The sequence below is a fragment of the Hyperoodon ampullatus genome (assembly GCF_949752795.1).
Source record: "Hyperoodon ampullatus genome assembly, chromosome: X".
Classification (NCBI taxonomy): Eukaryota; Metazoa; Chordata; class Mammalia; order Artiodactyla; family Ziphiidae; genus Hyperoodon; species Hyperoodon ampullatus.
In genome coordinates, this window is record NC_136913.1 from 37,989,755 (window position 1) to 38,010,405 (window position 20,651).

Sequence of the window (20,651 nt, forward strand, 5' to 3'; positions counted from 1 at the left end):
CTTCATTATGTATGAAAATTGGGCAAAGGGGTTGTATGAATTATTTTTGACAGCACATTTAACAGACTTTTCTTTTGGTTATGTGAAAGGAAAGGTTATTTTGGTTGGGAAAAAAGGAGATGGGTAGAAACTACCAGTAATTAGTAAATTTCATGTTGCCTTTTAGTGATAAAGGATTAACGACTTTTTAACTGACTTATCTTTCTTTGATTTAAGTAGGCAATGATATGGCTAACCATGTGTATAATGCAAGATTTTTCTTAATTTGCAGACCATGAAGACTATGACCCACAAACTGTGAGGCTGGGAAGTAGATATAGTCATGTTCAAGAAGTCCAAGAACGGCTTAACTTCCTTAGGTTTGTTTTAAACAATTAGTGTTGCTCTTTTTAAGACAAATAAAGAATACCAAGTTGATATCCTGTATGACTAGGTCTTTGTTAGGTGGCTCTTGCCACATTTTATTTCCCCATGTGGAAATCATTACATGAAAGTCACAGGACATTTCCCTATGTGTTCATCATTAAATATTTTTAAATTATTGGTTGAGTTTTAACTTCTTTGACTGCAAAGAAGTATTTGAAGAGAACACACTTAAACCTTTTGTATAGACTTCTGGTCTTCATATTTGTTTATATTTATTTTTAAAGAAGCGGTTTCCATATTTTGACAGAACCAGCTAGAGAACCATATTGACCTTAATGATATCATAGGCACTAAGGAAATGGGGAGAAAAGGCTGTTGGACCAGCACCCCAAAAGAGTGATTGAGTTCTTTGGTGCCTCGTTTATCCTAACAGTGGCTGACAAAGGCAGTCTGGAGTCATGTGTTAACAACACTATTCTGATGGGGACGAAGAAAAGAGGTTTATTCCCTTAAGCCAAAGTTAAATGTAGTCCGAGGCTTGATTTACTCATTGATGTTTAGCTTTTAATGATTATACACTTGTAGATTTGAAATTGTTAAAATTTTTCACGATGAGAGGTTTCTTGTGAATTCAGAAACCACATCACATAGCAGAAGAGCTTATTCAGATCATAAGCATGCTGAAGGAAATGCCCAGATTATCAGTGTCTCAGAAAATCTATTGCATTTATTATTTTGATACACTGGGGAATTTTCTCCTGGGCTACATTAATTATCGGCTTACGTTTATTGAATATGTGCTTACTTGGAAACATTGACATAAGTAGGTACATTAAGATTTTAACTTGAGGGAAAACTCTAGACACCAGATTTTAAGAATTTAAAGTGTGAAGTGGTTTTGTGTGTGTTTTGTTTTTCAACCATCTGGATGGAAGGACCTTCCTCCCCAGATGGAGAATCATTGCCATGGTGAGCCATTGTTATTGATTGGTGTGTGTTGTATCTTTTAGATTGCCTAGAACAGAAGAGTGGTTATCAGCTCTTTTGCTAAATTCAAGTTTGGGATCAGAGAACTTGTTTTTAGTCCTTGCTCTATTAGTACCTATCTATATGACCTACAGCAATTCTCTCAAGGGACGGGAACCGAACTTTACTCACTATGTATTTGGCTTGTGTTAAATGCTTTACATAGCAGTGCAGGGAGGCGGGTATTATCCCAGTTTGATTAATAAGAAAACTGAGATTCGCATGGCTTAAACTAGCTTGTTTGAAAACACACAGCCAGTATATCATAGTGCTGCACTACTCAGCTAGGTGTATCTGACTTAAGTCTATGCTCTTTCTATTAGACCAGTGATTTTTCAAACCTACGTTGGAGCATTAGGGCTTCTGAGGAGCTTCCTCCAAGATTTCTGGACAAGCAGTAGAGGTTTTATCCCCATTTCTCACTTCTTTCCTCTTCCCAACAATTGAAACAGCTCTGCTTTTATTTTTATACATTGGCCTTCCAAATGGAATTTTTGCTTGAAGAAAGTTTTCTGCTGTTGTTTTTAAAAACCAAAACAAAACACAACTCAAAACTGAAAACAACTGTATTTTATCATATTGGACCTCAGTTTCCTATCTGTAAATTAGAGGTGACAGGGTTTGGTGGGACAGGTGCTAGAAGCCCTCTTTAAGCTCAGCAATACTATGAAAATATCAAAGACACTAGAATTGATAACTCAAAATGCTTTGAAATGAAGAGGGAACCTTAAATACATTCACCTTGCTGTGTAATTGGGAATGGAGCCACCATTACATTAGCTAAAGATTGTGTTAAGTTCTTCAGAATAAAATGAGATGTTTATTCTCTTGTCATTCAGAGATATGGCAGACAGGGTGGGTGGATGAATGCTAAAAGAAAAAGAAAGCTAACTGAAGAAACTAGTTGAAACAGAATTCACTTGAACTAAACCTATAGTCCCAAAACTAAAAAGACCCTCGAGAATGCCACTGAATAATTAGTAAGCATCCTGTTGAGTTTTGACATTAAAAAGTTTAAAATATGTCAGTTGTTCTGTTCAGTGTGGCCAAGTACTGAGTGATGAATATTAGATTATCATCAAATATTAAAATTTAAGCAATTTTAACTCTTCAGCATTGATAAGTGGGTTATCTATAAAGTCACATAATACGATACCTCTTTCTCCAATGATGCCATATAAGCACAATGCTAAATCTCAGGTAACCTATTAAACATACTTTCAAAATGGCTGGTTTCAAAGATGAAACTGTTTAAGTTCAGGGAGCAAATCTTTTTTTCTCCCAATGTGTATCCTTTTATTTTTATTGAAGTATAGTTGATTTACAGTGTTTCACGTGTACAGGGAACAAATCTTTTTTTTCAGTTTAGGTCCAGTGATGTAGCAGAGTTCCTGGCACATTGTAGGTGCTTAATGTGTGCTTGTTGAATGAATTAATATCTAGTATTTTTTAGTAATAGATAAAAATTAAGAAATAAGGTATTTTAAGATATTGATAAAAACTGACATCTTTTTACCTGTAGTTAAAATATAATTGTGATAAATGGATTATTTCCCATATAGAGAGACAGATTGCCTTTCAGGATAAAAAATTATGTAGATCTAATTGCTAATTTTTTATGTTTTTTAAGATTTTTATTGAAGGATGGCCAACTGTGGCTCTGCGCTCCTCAGGCAAAACAAATATGGAAATGCTTAGCAGAGAACGCAGTTTACCTTTGTGATCGTGAAGCCTGTTTTAAGTGGTATTCCAAGTTGATGGGCGATGAACCAGACTTGGATCCTGATATTAATAAGGACTTCTTTGAAAGCAATGTACTTCAGCTTGATCCTTCTCTACTGACTGAAAATGGAATGAAATGTTTTGAGCGATTCTTCAAAGCTGTGAATTGTCGAGAAGGAAAACTAGTAGCAAAAAGGAGAGCATATATGATGGATGATTTGGAGTTAATAGGATTAGACTACCTTTGGAGGGTAAGTGAAAAGTAGGAACTTTGTAAGCAGTGTATCTGATGTAGTTTTTCAAATAGGTAAGAAATCACATTTGTACAGATGAATTATATGTATGTATGCTGCTCTGATGCTTGTCGCAGGAGGTAGTGATAGTTCATCTTTATCTTACTTTTCTCCCTCCCTCCACCTCCCCCTCCTTCTGCCACTGATGTTCCTTTTGTCTTGGCTTAGAATCTGTCTGTCCCAGATGTGTTTAGAAGTAAATGCACTAACCATACAGATCTTTCATGCCCCTCCATGAAAGTTATTTTCTTCCCTTTTTAAATTTAATGTAGACCTCTGTTTCTTCTTTTAGCTTATCCATTTAATGCTGAAGTAGAGGACAGAAAAAAAGACTTTATTTAGAAAGGATTATGAATGTATACTTTATCGGCACTGTTTAACTTGTGATATTTTTAGATACCTGAGTAAAATATTACCTACTTAAGGCTAATTTTTCCACCTTTATAGTATTTATATATATATATATATTTTTTTTTTAGTTGAGATATAATTGACATACAACACTACATTAGTTTCAGGTATACAGCATAATGATTTGATGTGTACGTATTGCAAAATGATCACCATAAGTCTAGTTAACATCTATCACTACACATTTACATTTTTTTTTCTTGTAATAAGAACTTTTAAGATTTACTGGAGAATTCCCTGGTGGTCCAGTGGTTAGGACTCGGTGCTTTCACTGCTGTGGCCTGGGTTCAATCCCTGCTTGGGGAACTAAGATCCCGAAAGCTGTGTGGCTTGGCCCCCCAAAAAATTTACTCTCTTACCATTCACTCTTTCAAATATGCAGTACAGTATTATTACCTATAGTCACTGTGCTCTGCATTACATCCCCAGGACTTACTTATTTTATAACTGTAAGTTTGTACCTTTTGAACCCGTTCACCATTTGGCAACCATTAATCTCTTTTCTGTATCTATGAGTTCAATTTTTTGTTTGTGTTTTTTATTTTTTTAGATTGCACATATAAGTGAAATCACACAGTATTTGTCTCTCTCTGTCTGACTTATTAGCACTTAGCATGATGCCCTCAAGTTCCATCCATGTTGTTCAAATATAGTATTAATACATTATTACTATCTTTAAAAATCTGATCTGTTCACAGCAGTTTATATTGTTTTCTGGATATGAAATATTTTTCTGCAGACAGACCAAGTTGTTTACTTTGGTATTTGAGTATTCAGACTTTAAGTATGTGGTTTTCAACATTTTTAAACAGCAGAGACCCTTTTTAAAAGTCAAAATTTAGATAATACTCCAAAATGTAAAACTAGTTGAAGTGAGAAAGGAAAGCGTGATTTTTTCTTGCGACTCAGTCTCCCTATGCTTCACTCCCTTCCCCCTCCCAAGCCTATTATAGGGTTCATCCCTAAAACTCGTCATCACTCCTAGAGTTCTATACATAATTTGAAAACCACTGATATGATTAGATGAGTGATGAAGATCTATACAAATGGGGTAGGGGTGGGTAGCCTTCTGTGGTAAGCTGTATTTCATATAATCTTTGTTTCCTTTAACTAATTTGAATTCCTTCCTTAATATCTCACTGCTTGGTTACCAGGGTGTTGAATTGCAGGGTTTAAATAATACTAACGACAGCATTTTTTTTTTTTTTTTTTTTTTTTTTTTGCGGTATGCGGGCCTCTCACTGCCGTGGTCCCCCCCGCTACGGAGCACAGGCTCCTGCCCATGGCTCACGGGCCCAGCTGCTCCACGGCACGCAGGATCCTCCCGGACCGGGGCACAAACCTATGTCCCCCGCATCGGCAGGTGGACTCCCAACCACTGCGCCACCAGGGAAGCCCATGACAGCATATTTTATTCTTTGTAAAATGTGTCTTTCTTTCTTAACTTGATTTATTCAAAGACTTGAGTTTTGCATTTGTTATATTTTTGGTCTGTTTTCTCACTTTAATTTTACTTGATTATCAAAGTCGATGTTCCCTGTCAAATTATTGAATGCTGTATTAAAAACAACTGAAGGTACGGTTTGAATGGAAATGCCCAACTAAAATATTTCTTGAAAGGTATTTACACTTGAATCTTTTTGAACCTAGGTGGTGATTCAAAGTAATGATGATATTGCCAGCAGAGCTATAGATCTCCTTAAAGAGATATACACGAACCTTGGTCCAAGGCTACAGGTCAATCAGGTGAGAATTGACATGTATTAAAACTTACACAAATTTGAATTCTGATTGAAGAACTGTTGCTAATAAGAATTTTTTTCTTTACTTCAAGATTAACTAGAAATTGTTTTTGTTTCAATTTGTATTATAAAAACATACCTAAAATATTTAGTCTACATTTCTCTCCTACAAAATGCTGTCTAAATGAGTCTCATCTTGATATAATTATCTTGAAGTGATTATTTTGAGTATAGTTATGGTAGGAGATTTCGGCCAAATTTCTTTCCATTCTGACACCTAATCCTGAAGTTCATTTTTTGTATATATAGTTTATACTTGTTAACTTAAATAACATAAGCTTCCTTTGACAAAACATAGTGTGTGTGTGTTATTGTTCTTTCTATTTTATTGATGTATAGTAGATTTTACAATGTTGTGTTAATTTCTGCTGCATAGCTAAGTGATTCAGTTATACATACATATACATTCTTTGTTTATATTCTTTTCCATTATGGTTTATCAAAGGACATTGAATATAGTTACCTGTGCTATACAGTAGGACCTTGTTTTTATCCATTCTGTATATAGTTGTTTGCATGTGCTAATCCCAAACTCCCAATCCATCCCTCCCCCACCCTCTCTCCCCCCTTGGCAGCCACAAGTCTGTTCTCAAACATATTTTATTATCAATTATCAATATAGATTCTCTCGTTAAATAGGATCATGGTTAAATGAGATCTACCTTTAAATTGTTGCCATCTTTAATTAGATTAATGTTTTATTAATATATATATATGAAATACTTTATATACATATAAAATTTGAACTGTCTTTATTTGGCCCATTATTTGTAGGTGGTAATCCATGAAGACTTCATTCAGTCTTGCTTTGATCGCTTGAAAGCCTCCTATGACACGCTGTGTGTTTTGGATGGTGACAAAGACAGTATTAATTGTGCGAGACAGGAAGCTGTTCGAATGGTTCGAGTATTAACTGTGTTACGGGAGTATATAAATGAATGTGACAGTGATTATCATGAGGAAAGAACAATTCTACCTATGTCAAGGTTTGTGAATAACTGATCTACTAGTGCTACTTAATTATTTGACATTTTCCTAGCCATTTGATTTTAAAAAGTGATGATGTACAGGAAGAAGGAGAGAGGAAATTTTTCATTTTTTGAAAACATTAGTGTCTTGCTTAAAAACAGTATTTGTATCCTACAGAATTTTTTTTTTTTTTTTAATAGTAGGCCTTTTTTGTTTTGTTTTCAGGATCTGTTTTTTGCTTGTTTTTGTTTAGGGCATTCTCAAGTAAATCTAGTTTCTTCTTTTTTTTTCTTTTAACTTAATGGCTTTCTTCTTTTTTTTTTTTTATTTGGCTGCGTTGGGTCTTCGTTGCTGTGCGTGGGCTTCTCATTGTGATGGCTTCTCTTGTTGCGGAGCACGGGCTCTAGGTGTGCGGGCTTCAGTAGTTGTGGCACGCGGGCTCAGTAGTTGTGGCTCGCGGACTCTAGAGCACAGGCTCAGTAGTTGTGGCACATGGGCTTAGTTGCTCCGCAGCATGTGGGATCTTCCCAGACCAGGGCTCGAACCCATGTCCCCTGCAATGGCAAGCGGATTCTTAACCACTGAGCCACCAGGGAAGCCCTCTGGTTTCTTCTTTTTATTCTGGTTGGTCTTTTTTTGTTTGTTTGGGGTTTTTTTTGCCATTTACTTTGTTGCCTGTTAAGTGTTGCCAGGGTATTTTGCCGTTGAAGTGCTTTGATGCCATTCATTTCCACTGTGAAAAATAATAGCATAGTCTGGTTGCAGAGTAACTGGAGAGAACTCTTAAAAGCTGCTTTGACAGATAGCCAGTATAGCAAGAAATATTTTTAAATGGTCTACTAACATTTCTCTCTTTTTTTCTTCCAGTTTTATTGAGATATAATTGGCATACAGCCTTTATAAGTTTATAATAATTTGTCTTGGTACATCATGAAATGATTACCACAATAAGTTTAGTGAACATCCATCATCTCATATAAATACAAAAGAAAGAAAAAGGAAAAAATACTCTTCCCTTGTGACAAGAACTCAGGATTTATTCTCTTACCAGCTTTCATATATAACATAGAACAGTGTTAATTATATTAATCATGTTGAGCATTACATCTCTAGTACTCAGTTATCTTATAACTGGAAGTTTGTACTTTTTAACCGCCTTCATCCAATTCTCCCTCCCCTGTCCCGCCCCCCAGCCCGGTAATCACAAATCTGATCTCTTTTTCTGTGAGTTTGTTTGATTTTGAAGTATAATTGACCTACAACACTATGTTAGTTCCTGGTACACAACATAGTGCCTGAATATTTCCTTACATTACAAAATGATCACCATGATTAGTTACCACCTGTCATCCCATGACTCATTTATTTGGTAACTGGAAGTTTGTACCTCTTAAAATTTTCCTTACCTAATTCACTCATCTTCGGGTCTATTAACGTTTCTCTTAAGATTTCACCATTTAGTATACTCAAACAATATGTATAATTTAGAGATATTTATAGAATGTGAGCCATTAGTATTTGAGTTCTCTTTTTAACCATGAAATTATTAAAATTGCTCCTTGAATATGTTTTTTATTTTTTTGTATCTTACCTGCAGGAAGATAATATGCCAACATAAATAGCATTTTGGGGATGACTTTTGACATTAGTTGGGCTTTTATAGCATTAAAAATAAATGAAATGTTACTCATGTCTCTGTTTTAATGTCTTATAACTAGATACCTGTAAACTATAGGTCCAAGAGTAACAACAGTGAAATATGATTGTGTTTTGAAGATTACTATAATATTTGTAGTTAAAAGGAGCAGTAAATACTTTCAAGATCCTAAAAATAATGTGTCTTTAACTCACTTTCTCTTGTTTAGTAAGAAAATATTCAATTTTAAATTGCTACCTTTATTTTCTTTGCAAGAAGATTTAAAAATCTGCTGAATATGATAATGGTTTCCCTTTTTTTCCCCCCAGAGCTTTCCGTGGTAAACACCTTTCTTTTATAGTTCGATTTCCAAACCAGGGCAGACAGGTTGATGACTTGGACGTATGGTCTCATACAAATGATACAATTGGTTCAGTACGACGATGTATTCTCAATCGTATCAAAGCCAATGTAGCTCATACAAAAATTGAGCTCTTTGTAGGCGGTGAACTGATAGATCCTGCAGATGATAGAAAGTTGATTGGACAGTTAAACTTAAAGGATAAATCGGTAAGTATCTATAATTACCAAACTTTTCAAGAAAATCAAATCGGGGACTCTTTCATTTTTGTAGTCAACATTTCACTCAGTAAATGTTAATGGAGCATCTGTTATGTGTGAGGCTTTGTATTTTCTGTATTAGGTGTTTGAATTATAACACTAAATAAGACAGGCATTATGGTACCTATAATATAGAGGAGAAGATTTCTAAAAACGAAGCTATTTAAGTGATTATGTTAGACAACAGTTGTAAATTATATTTCTAAGAATGTGTAGTTTTTTGTTGGTATGTCACTAGCTTCTCTTTTGTGTATTTTTCCTTGTCTTTGGTACTAACATAGTATATCATTTTCAGCTAATTACAGCCAAACTTACACAAATAAGTTCCAATATGCCTTCAAGCCCTGATAGTTCTTCTGATTCCTCAACTGGATCTCCTGGAAACCATGGTAATCATTACAGTGATGGTCCCAATCCAGAAGTGGAAAGCTGTTTGCCCGGAGTGGTGAGTAGATAGTTTTGAGCTATTGTATGCAAGACATTTTGCTATGTTATTTAAGAATAAAGTATACAGAATAGTTCTTTTTTCTTGAACTTATGATTTAATGTGGCAAAATATCATTAACTGTACATTTAACCATCAACTTCAGAATGGATCCCTTTGAAAGGTGATTGTAACTTGGTCGAAATTTAAAACCACATTTTGTATAGACATAGTGCTGTTATATTTACATAAAACTAGCCCATTATACAACTTAATTATAACTGTTGAGTTTATTGAGCAAAATAACCACTGTATTTTGTATTTCTACCACAAAAATGAATTCTTCAGAACTGTTTCTGTAGGAAAATATCTGCAGTCTTTCTTAGATTGTCAGTAACATATCTTGTTTCTAAAGAAAGTGATTCCTTCCTCCCTTACCTCCCCACAAAAATTTTAATGGCTACAATAATACCAGCCACTCCAATGTCAGAAGGATTGGCTCTCTACAACAGTTGGATTAGGAATTTAACTGTTAGTGGGCATGGCAGCCATTTGTTCATACAGAGTCTGACTTGTATGTACAAGAGGAATAGTTTAACAAAACCGTAAAAAAGCTGTCACACACAAAGTACAGGAGGTGGCTTGGATAATGTATTCAGTCTACATTATGAAGGATTTCTAAAAGTGAGATGATGGGGTAGGCAGACCATTTCAGGATAGAAATGACATAAGCAAAACTGGAGATTAACCAACACATTTATTTGGGGACTCTTCTTTTGGGGAGGTGTAATTTACAGGTAAATATTTTGTGTATTTTATATTCTAGATAATGTCACTGCACCCCAGATACATCTCTTTCCTTTGGCAAGTTGCAGACTTGGGTAGCAGCCTAAATATGCCACCTCTTAGAGATGGAGCAAGAGTACTTATGAAACTTATGCCACCAGGTAAGAAATTTCTTTTTAAATGATAATAATGTTGGATAGTAAAAGGGTATGTTAGCAAATTCTCTTCCTAGATGGAAAATAACAGAAGTTGGCAAACTATAGCTCACTGGCCAAATCCAACCCACTGTCTGTTTTTGGTACAGCCCAAGAGTTAAGGATGGTTTTTACATTTTCTAATTGCTGAAGAAAAAATCAAAAGAATAATATTTTGTGACTTATGAAAATTATATGAAATTTAAATTTTGGTGTCCATAAACGAAATTTTATTGGTGTTGTACAAGCCATGCTCATTCATGTACACGCTGTCTTAGCTGCTTTTGTCTTAGCACAGCAGCAGTTGTGGCAGAGACCATATGGCCTGCAAAGCCTTAAATATTTACTATCTGACCCTTTACAGAAAAAATTTTCTGGCCCCTGGACTGTGTTTTGGGTCATGTGTCATCTATAGCATTGTTCCTTTTTTATTCCTGGGAAACAACCACTTTCAATTGGTAGCTCTTATTCTTATCTATGTCTATACTATCTGTAAATAACACCCTCATACAACTAACTGTTTGTCAGTTTTAGATACCTACTGATTTTCTGTTGTGTAAAGAAAACTTAACTCTTACTTCCACATTCTTCCAATTTTTTCTTTTTTCTTTTCTTTTTTTTTGCCACACCATGTGGCATGTGGGATCTTAGTTCCCCAACCAGGGATCAAACCCGCGGCCCCTGCAGTGGAAACCTGGAGTCTTAACCACTGGACTGCCAGGGAAGTCCCTCTTCCAGTTTTTTCTTAAATTCATATTCAGCGTTTGTTTTTTCAGGAGTGTGTGAAAAGTAGTTTGCTGGATTAATGGCAACTTTTTTTTCAGGGTTTAATAATTTCCCCTTTTCATTTTCTTGATTTTCTATACACCTATTACTAATTCTTTCCACATATTCTCTAGTAACCTCTCGGAATAATTTTCCATTATTATGTGTATTATATAATCTGTCGGCTCCACTGTTGTCCTGGAACTTTGCTTCTGCCTCCTCTCATCTGGTTGTTGTTCACTACACAGCTACCATTTGGGGACTTCTTTCCTCAGCTATCCTATGGAGGATATCTGTTCACTGGCTCCTACGTCTTGAGCCTTTCTTGAGGGACTCTGTCATTTTGCTGAAGCACACCCTCCTGCACTTATTTCAGAAAGGGTATGTGGGAGGTGGTTTTGTTATTTGTTTCTGAAACATTGCTAATCTGAATGCTTAACCTTCACATTTGATTAGTAGTTCGGGTATTGAATTCTAGCTTGAAAATTTACTCAGCTGTCTAGCTGGTAATGTTGCTTGTGTGAAGACCAAAGCTCTCCTGAGTTCTATTCCTTTACTTTTCTTTTTTTTAATAGTTACGTATGCTTTTTTTTTTAACATCTTTATTGGAGTATAATTGCTCTACAATGGTGTGTTAGTTTCTGCTTTATAACAAAGTGAATCAGCTATACGTATACATATATCCGCATATCTCCTCCCTCTTGCATCTCCCTCCCACCCTCCCTATTCCACCCCTCTAGGTGGTCACAAAGCACCGAGCTGATCTCCCTGTGCTATGCGGCTGCTTCCCACTAGCTATCTGTTTTACATTTGGTAGTGTATATATGTCCATGCCACTCTCTCACTTCGTCCCAGCTTCCCCTTCCCCCTTCCCGTGTCCTCAACTCCGTTCTCTACGTCTGCGTCTTTATTCCTGTCCTGCCCCTAGGTTCTTCAGAACCATTTTTTTAGATTCCATATATATGTGTTAGCATACGGTATTTGTTTTTCTCTTTCTGACTGACTTCACTCTGTATGACAGTCTCTAGGTCCATCCACCTTGCTGCAAATAACTCAATTTCGTTTCTTTTTATGGCTGAGTAAGATTCCATTGTATATTTGTGCCACATCTTTATCCATTCATCTGTCGATGGACACTTAGGTTACTTCCACGTCCTGGCTATTGTAAATAGAGCTGCAATGAACATTGTGGTACATGACTCTTTTAGAATTATGGTTTTCTCAGGGTATATGCCCAGTAGTGGGATTGCTGGATGGTATGGTAGTTCTATTTTTAGTTTTTTAAGGAACCTCCTTACTGCTCTCCATAGTGGCTATATCAGTTTACGTTCCCACCAACAGTGCAAAATATTCCTTTGCTCTTGATCTTTGTTTCTGGAAGTTTTGGTTTTATCATTGAGTTTAGAACTTTCCTGATGAAATGCCTTGCTTGGTATGGGTCTGCTTTGTGATGGGTTTTCAGTGGGCCTGGAGATTCCTAATTTGTGAGAGATTTCTGTTCTTTCTTTGCTAATTTACTTCTCTGTGTTTTGCTTTTTGTGGATCTTTGAAATGTCTTTGACTGTGGTGTTGAATCTACTAAATCTGATTTTCTTACCTTTCCTTTCTCCTCTCATTAATTTTATTCCAGCTTTGGGTGGTATCCTTAACTTTTTCCAGCTCTTCTGTTGACTTTTTGCCCCCAGATATTCTAGTGTTAAATTTTCAAGACCTTCCTGCAAGTGATCCTTTTCCATAGGATTTTTTCATGAGCACATTTCAGTGTTTCTGCTCTAATATATGTGTTTTCCTCTAAAACTTAACGTTCTACAAAGTTATGCACTAAAAATAACAGAGCTTGTGGAAAGAGAGAATCAATCAGATCATTCAATCCTATACAACTTAAAAGAAATTTTTTTTAATGTTTTTTGGAAACATTTACAACCTTACAGAAAAGTTTGAAATATAATTCAAGGACTTCAAGAACCATTTGAGAGTAATTTGCTGCTGGTCTGATGTCCCATCATCCTTAAATACTTTATTGTGTATTTCCAACAAGCAAGGATATTGGCATTCTACTATAAAGCAGAGCTTTGCCTTCTCCCCTATTAATTATGTGTTATCACTGTTTACTCATGGATTCTTATTTTATCCATTGGGTTATAGCCATCATAGTCATTATTTATTTTGATGCTCAGTTGTCCCAGGTATGGTCAGTGGATGTGTACTCAACTGTCTTTTTTACATAAACCCAGTGCTTTTTTTTAATATAGCTTCATCATCCTTTGAGTACTTCTTACTTTCTGGCATAAGATATTTAAAGTTTATCTAGTACTTTCTCTATTCCAGCCCTAGAATCAGACATTTCTCCTTTTAGTGAGGGAAGATATTTAGAAACCAGAATGTGAGGGCTAAATTGTGCTCATTACCACTGGGGTGTTATTGTGGTCTAGGCATTTTCATTGGACTTAGGAAGTAATACACACTTACACACACACATGTATGTAAACACATTTATATCAAAAAACAAACATGGGTTCATACTGGTGCTAATCCAGCTTTTTAGTCTTTTGCATTCCATATTTGTATCTATTCTCTACATTAGTGAGATATCTGCTTCTCAGCTTCATCAGTCTATTGGGGAGGGAGGTAGAGTAGAAATTTGCCTCTTAGGCAGATTTCAGGCACTCTGTTTTTTTGTTGTTGTTTTTTTCTTTTTTCGCTGTACGCGGGCCTCTCGCTGTGGCCTCTCCTGTTGAGGAGCACAGGCTCAGCGGCCATGGCTCACGGGCCCAGCCGCTCCGCGGCATGTGGGATCTTCCCGGACCGGGGCACGAACCCATGTCCCCTGCATCGGCAGGCAGACTCTCAACCACTGCGCCACCAGGGAAGCCCAGGCACTCTGTTTTTAAGTCTTTGGTTCATCTGTACCTTCTTAAATATGTTTTGTTTTCATATCCTTAACTTTTCTAGGACTTGGTGGAGTGCTGATTTATAGGTACCCTCTCCCTCTTTCTCTTACCCCCAAGAAGCACTTCTTGGGTTCAGCTAAGCCAGCTATCTTCCATCCCCTCTACACCTTCAGTAATTTGCTGACATCTCTAATGTTCCTTCAGCTTTTAACTTCTTTATCCTTCTGAGTTTATGTATTTTATATTAATTTATTCTCATTTTAGTGGGGTTTATGGATGCGTTGCTGACGAATGCAGTTCAATAATTGGCCCAGATAATTTTTAAAACTGTTGTGTTTACATTATCTCCTTTTTCTAAAGTAGACACCGTGCTGACCTTTCCCATCTGATCTCACTTTCTGAGTCATATGGTACAGAATCGATTCAGATGTTAATTAGATTCTTAAATAAGGCTTTTCCTTTTTTTTCTAATTGAGTTTTTATTTGCTCTTTTAAGAAGGCTTTTCTTAATGATTTAATTTGATCCTTATCTGTTGTGTAGTTTAGAATTTGTATTGTTTTACTTACTAGTATCTGAGTAACAGCTGTTGTTGCTTATGTACTTTTCAACATTTGAAAAGGAAAACCCATCTCATAATCCCTGACCTTGTGATTTGAGCATAGTGCCACTAGATGGCGAGAGGAAGCTCTTGCCGAGCAGCTCAAGCAGGAAACTTACGAGGGTGCTTTTATCTTATTTTATATAATCGAAGTATAGTACCTAAATTTGAAGTAGCCAGCTTCGAAAATGCCAGTAATGATTGTATGACAGTAGACAAGTCATAGGCTTTGGACTCAAATGGACTTGAGTTCAAGTCCTGCTTCTTCAAGTTGCTACTCCATGGCCTTAAACATGAGTTTTCTTAGTTTCTCAGAGCTTCCTTGTCTGTAAAACTGAGCTAATAATAACTATTTCATAGAATTGCATGGATTAAATGGGGTCATGTATGGAAAACCCCTAGCCTAGTGACGGGTATTTAATCACTATTCAACAAATGTTAACCTACTCTTTGTCACTGTGGTTGTTACACACATGGGCGTGTGTGTGTGCACATTCTTCTTTAAGATAGGAAGCAGGAACTCTAAGAAAAGGAAGTAGTTATAAATTCTGTTTCTAACATTTGGATAATCATTTAGTGTTTGTGCACACGTGCACGTATTTTAAAAGGAGGAAAAACCAAGATGGAATTAGAAGCTTTTTTATTAGTCATTGACTTTACTTTTGTTTGTTCTGAATCTTTGCCTAAAGTCCAGTGCCTCCATTATGATTTGCTGTTAAACTTAGAACTTCTACAGTAGTCTCTGTAGGTAATTTAAACTCTTGTAATTTAAACTCCTCAGGAGTTCCTGTGACCTTTATACGCATCAGGAAAACAGGTTCTTGCTTGATACAGAGAAATTAAAATGTATATTGCTTTACTAAGCAGAATGAGTTGCTTTTCCTCTTCAGAGCTTCCTTTTTCCCAGGAGTTTGGTCTAACATCTTAAAATATGGCAAAATCTGTTATGAGCACTTCACACTTGTTAACTCATTTAAACCTCACAACATTCCTAGGGAGGGAATTACTATTTTTATTTCTATTTTAAAGATGGGGAAACTGAGGCACCAAGAGATTGTTCCTTTTGACCAGAGACACACAGCTTAAAGGCAATTCTAAGATAATGCATGCAGTTGGGCTCCAAAGTTTGTACTGTTAACCTGTGTGTTACTGCTCAACGTTTTCTAGACTTTTTTATACTGTGTTGCTATAATCATTTAATTGATTAGGCTTATTAGGTATCTCTTCAAAAGACTAGAAAGAAATAAACTAAAATCCAAGATTATGGGCAGTTTAAATTTGTTGTCTCTATTTTCCATATTTTGTTAAATGAGCATGTGCATAATCGAGGACCTAAGATTATTTAGGTTCATGAATGCTGAAGCTGGAATGGCCACTAGTGATCATTTGGTTCAGATCCCTCAAATGAATAAACTATAATCCAACAACATTAAATGATTTGCTTAAAATTCAGCGCTTCCTTTTCTTAGAGCTCTTGTTTCTTTTCTCCTATTCCCTTTGCCCTCCCTCCTTCACTCAGATTTTTTTTTTTTTTTTTTTTTTTTTTTTGCGGTACGTGGGCCTCTCACTGTTGTGGCCTCTCGCATTGCAGAGCACAGGCTCCGGACGCGCAGGCTCAGCGGCCATGGCCCACGGGCCCAGCCGCTCCGCGGCATGTGGGATCTTCCCGGACCGGGGCATGAACCCATGTCCCCTGCATCGGCAGGCGGACTCTCAACCACTGTGCCACCAGGGGAGCCCCACTCAGAATATTTTTAAACTAAGCAAGATATTTTCAGATACAGCATATGAATTGGTTTCTTTTTAGAGAGTAACTTGGGTCTTTATTGTTTAAAAAAAAAATTGAGAAAACCTAAATACCCAGTGTTAGAGATTAAATTAGTGTACTGGCAAAAGGACATGTCATTTTAATCATTAATATAAAACAATACAGGGGATGGATATTTAATGACAGGAGAAGATATTCATAAATGTTTTATTATTAAAACTGAATATTTCATTTAGTTATATGTCACTCTCCCTTCAGAATAGGGAAAGCCAACAATTTTAACACAAATTGAAGTTTTTTTGATATTTCCAGGCCTGTAAAAATTAGCTTACCCTAAGGAAATTATAGTAATTTTCAGTTATCTTTATTCTTCAAGAAAAGCTTTTACTTAAAAAGAAAATCTTATTTATCGAGTGGTATTTTAATCATAGGGCATTTACCTTGGAAACATTTACCTTTGATTATTGAAGTACTTTCTGAAGTAAGTTTGAGTGTTTGGTAGCTAATAATGGGATTGTTTCTTTCTTTTTTACTGTATCTTTTTAGTGTGATTTAAATGAAACTCATCTTTTAATATTATCAAAAAAATCTTCTTACTTAATGTGCACATTAGGCACTGTTCCCTTTTTTTTTAATGTTTGCTTTTTAAGGTTCAGTTTCCAAGGATCAGTAAGCTTCTTTCATTGTAACAAACCAGTTAATACAGGGGTCCCCAACCCCCAAGCTACGGACTGCTACCGGTCTGTGGCCTGTTAGGAACCTGGCCGCACAGCAGGGGGTGAGCAGCAGGCCCCACCAGGGATTCAGAAATTCATCTGTATTCACAGCCGCTCCTCATTACTCATTACTGCCTGAGCTCCGTCTCCTGTCAGATTAGCGGCAGCATTAGATTCTCATAGGAGCCCGAACTCTACAGTTAACTGCGCATGCGAGGGATCTAGGTTGCACGCTTCTTATGAGAATCTAATGCGTGATGATATGAGGTAGAGCTGAGGCAGTGATGCTAGTGCTGGGGAGCGGCTGCAAACACAGATTATCATTAGCAGAGAGGTTTGACTGCACAGAGACCATAATAAATCAATTGCTTGCAGACTCATATCAAAACCCTATCAGTGAGTGACAAGTGAAAACAAGCTCAGGGCTCCCACTGATTCTGCATTATGGTGAGTTGTATAATTACTTCATTATATATTACAATGTAATAATAATAGAAATAAAGTGCACAATGAGTGTAATGTGCTTGAATCATCCCAAAACCATCCCTCCCACCCCGGTCTGTGGAAAAATTGTCTTCCACGAAACTGGTGCCTGGGGCCAAAAAGGTTGGGGACCGCTGAGTTAATACACAGTGTCATGGAGGCTAACATAAGTTGGAAGGAAGAGCTTGTCATATTTCCGTTTTTTTATTTTCAATAAGAACTACTTCCTTTTGAAGTGTGTTGTAGTTTTTTGGTCTCTAGTGCCTGAGGAAGACATGTTGATTTGAGGTCTCTGAGTAGGAGGAGACTGGTTCCTTCGTGTTTGGGTTGAGTGATTAAAGAGCCCTGGTTGATTGTGACTTTTTTTTTTTTTTTTTAAACCAATCCAGATCTGGTTATGTCTTGTGAAGTTTGAGCCTGTAACTCAGCTGAATTGATTCTTATTCCATACTAAAGTAGTTTTCAGAATATCAAAAGTAAAATACTATGAATGTATGAATTATGTTTTATTTTAGACTATGTATCTTTTTTTCTTACAGATAGCACAACAATAGAAAAATTAAGAGCTATTTGTTTAGACCACGCCAAACTTGGAGAAAGCAGCCTTAGTCCATCTCTTGACTCGCTTTTCTTTGGTCCTTCAGCCTCACAAGTGCTATACCTAACAGAGGTTGGTTTTTACTTTTTGAATTTATTCCATGTTCTTGAAATTTGACCTTTTATATGATAATGTGAAGAACATGGATAAAATTGTAATGAAATATTTTTGAAAGAATTTCAAAATATGGGAAAATTTTAAACTAATGATGATGAGGAAAATAAGAAATTATCTTAAAACCTTTTAATACAGTTCTTCTACTTTTTTCCAGGTAGTCTATGCCTTGTTAATGCCTGCTGGTGCACCTCTGGCTGATGATTCCTCTGATTTTCAATTTCACTTCTTGAAAAGTGGTGGCCTACCCCTTGTCCTGAGTATGCTAACCAGAAATAACTTCCTACCAAATGCAGATATGGAAACTCGAAGGGGTGCCTACCTCAATGCTCTTAAAATAGCCAAGCTGTTGCTAACTGCCATTGGCTATGGCCACGTACGAGCTGTGGCGGAAGCTTGTCAGCCAGGTGTGGAAGGCGTGAATCCCATGGCGTCGGTAATACAGACTTTTTAAAAATCTTTTTGTAATAATAGATGGCAACTTTTAAAGTTAAACTTAGAAACTCTTAAGAGTTGCTTATAGAGTTCAGAGTTGATTCAAAATGTTTTCAGTTCCTTTCCAGTGGTTCCTCATTTTAATGGTTTCCTTCTATTGAATTATATTTGTATTAAAATTACAAATGCTTTTCACTGACTCTACTCTGAGAGGGCAGTTCTTCCCTGTTCCCTTAAATCCTGCTTGACTTTTGGTGTTTTTTTTTTTTTGACGTGTAGTTGACTTACAATATTATATTAGTTTCAGGTGTGCAACAAAGTGATTTGATATTTTTATAGATTATACTCCATATAGTTATTATAAAATATTGGCTATATTCCCTGTGTTGTACCTTACATCCTTTTTTTTTTTTTTTTTTTAATTTATTTTTGGCTGCGTTGGGTCTTTGTTGCTGCGCGTGGGCTTTCTCTAGTTGCCGCGAGCGGAGGCTACTCTTTGTTGCGGTGCGTGGGCTTCTTGTTGCGGAGCACGGGCTCTAGGCGCACAGGCTTCAGTAGTTGTGGCTCGCGGGCTCTAGAGCGCAGGCTTAGTAGTTGTGGTGCACGGGCTTAGTTGTTCCACGGCATGTGGGATCTTCCCGGACCAGGACTCGAACCCGTGTCCCCTGCACTGGTAGGCGGATTCTTAACCATTGCGCCACCAGGGACGTCCCCACCTTATATCCTTATAGCTCACTTATTTTATACCTAGTAGTTTGTACCTCTTAATCCACTTCACCTATTTTGCCTCTCTCCCCTCTGGTAACCACTAGTTTGTTTTCTGTATCTGTGGTTCTGTTCCTGTTTAGTTATATTTGTTTGTTTTATTTTTTAGAGTCCACGTATACATGAAAATATACAGTATTTGTCTTTTCTTTGTCGGACTTATTTCATTCTTCTTACGGCTGAATAATATAATATTCCATTGTATACACACACCACATCTTTTTTATCCATTCATCTGTTGATGAACACTTACATTGCTTCCATATCTTGGCTATTGTGAATAATGCTGCTGTGAACACTGAGGTGCATATATCTTTTCAAATTAGTGTTTTCATGTTCTTCAGATATATACCCAGGACTGGAATTGCTGGATCACTGTTTGCAGATGATCATGGTACTATTCTATACGTATAGAACCCTAAAGACTCCACCAAAAAACCATTAGAACTAATAAGTGAATTCAGTAAAGCTGCAGGACACAAGATTGATATACAGAACTCTGTTGCATTTCTATACACTAATAATGAACTATCAGAGAAATGAAGGAAGCAATCATGTCAAAAAAAAAACACCTAGCAATAAATTTAACCAAGGAAGTGAAAGACCTATACTCTGAAAACTATAAACATTGATAAAAGGAAATTGTAATATGATACAAAGAAATGGAAAGTTATCCTGTGTTCATGGATAGAATTAATGTTAAAATGTTCATACCCAATGCAATGTATAGATTTAATTCAATTGCTATCAAAACTTGTGACATTTTTCACAGAACTAGAACAGATAATCCCAAAATTTGTATGGAACCGCTGAAAACCCCAAATAGTCTTTCAATTATTCTATTTTATTTTTCGGCCTCACTGCACCACTTGAGGGATCCTAGTTCCCCGACCAGGGATTGAACCCAGGCCCTCAGCAGTGAAAGCGCAGAGCCCTAACCACTGGACCGCCAGGGAATTCCTTCTTTCAATTTTTAAACCTACTAAAAACTCCACGTGAATCTCTTCCTAGCTTGTATCTAGCATATATATATATATATATATACACAGATGGTAATAAAAAAGATATACAGTTGACTCTTGTACAACACAGGTTTGAACTGCTCGAGTCTGCTTATACATGGATTTTTCAATAAGTACTACAGTACTACACGATCCTAAATTTACTGGAACCACAGATACCCAGGGCCGACTGTAAAGTTACATGCAGATTTTCGACTCCTAGAATGTCTGTCCTCCTAACCCCCATGCTGTTCAAGGATCAACTG

General features: G+C 36.5%; 1 protein-coding gene across 4 annotated transcripts in view; it reads left to right on the forward strand.

Moving 5' to 3' along the window:
- The window catches only part of USP9X (ubiquitin specific peptidase 9 X-linked), a gene marked incomplete at its 5' end in the record, with an annotated part of 93,711 nt that overhangs the window by 33,282 nt on the left and 39,778 nt on the right, over positions 1-20,651 (forward strand). For all 4 annotated transcript variants that reach the window (XM_079727685.1, XM_079727687.1, XM_079727684.1 and 1 more), the window contains 9 exons: positions 272-359; positions 3,023-3,365; positions 5,469-5,564; positions 6,395-6,606; positions 8,555-8,795; positions 9,142-9,291; positions 10,097-10,217; positions 18,012-18,142; positions 18,342-18,620. In XM_079727685.1, the coding sequence (XP_079583811.1) occupies positions 272-359; positions 3,023-3,365; positions 5,469-5,564; positions 6,395-6,606; positions 8,555-8,795; positions 9,142-9,291; positions 10,097-10,217; positions 18,012-18,142; positions 18,342-18,620 (1,661 nt within the window). The remainder of the gene's footprint in view (positions 1-271; positions 360-3,022; positions 3,366-5,468; positions 5,565-6,394; positions 6,607-8,554; positions 8,796-9,141; positions 9,292-10,096; positions 10,218-18,011; positions 18,143-18,341; positions 18,621-20,651) is intronic.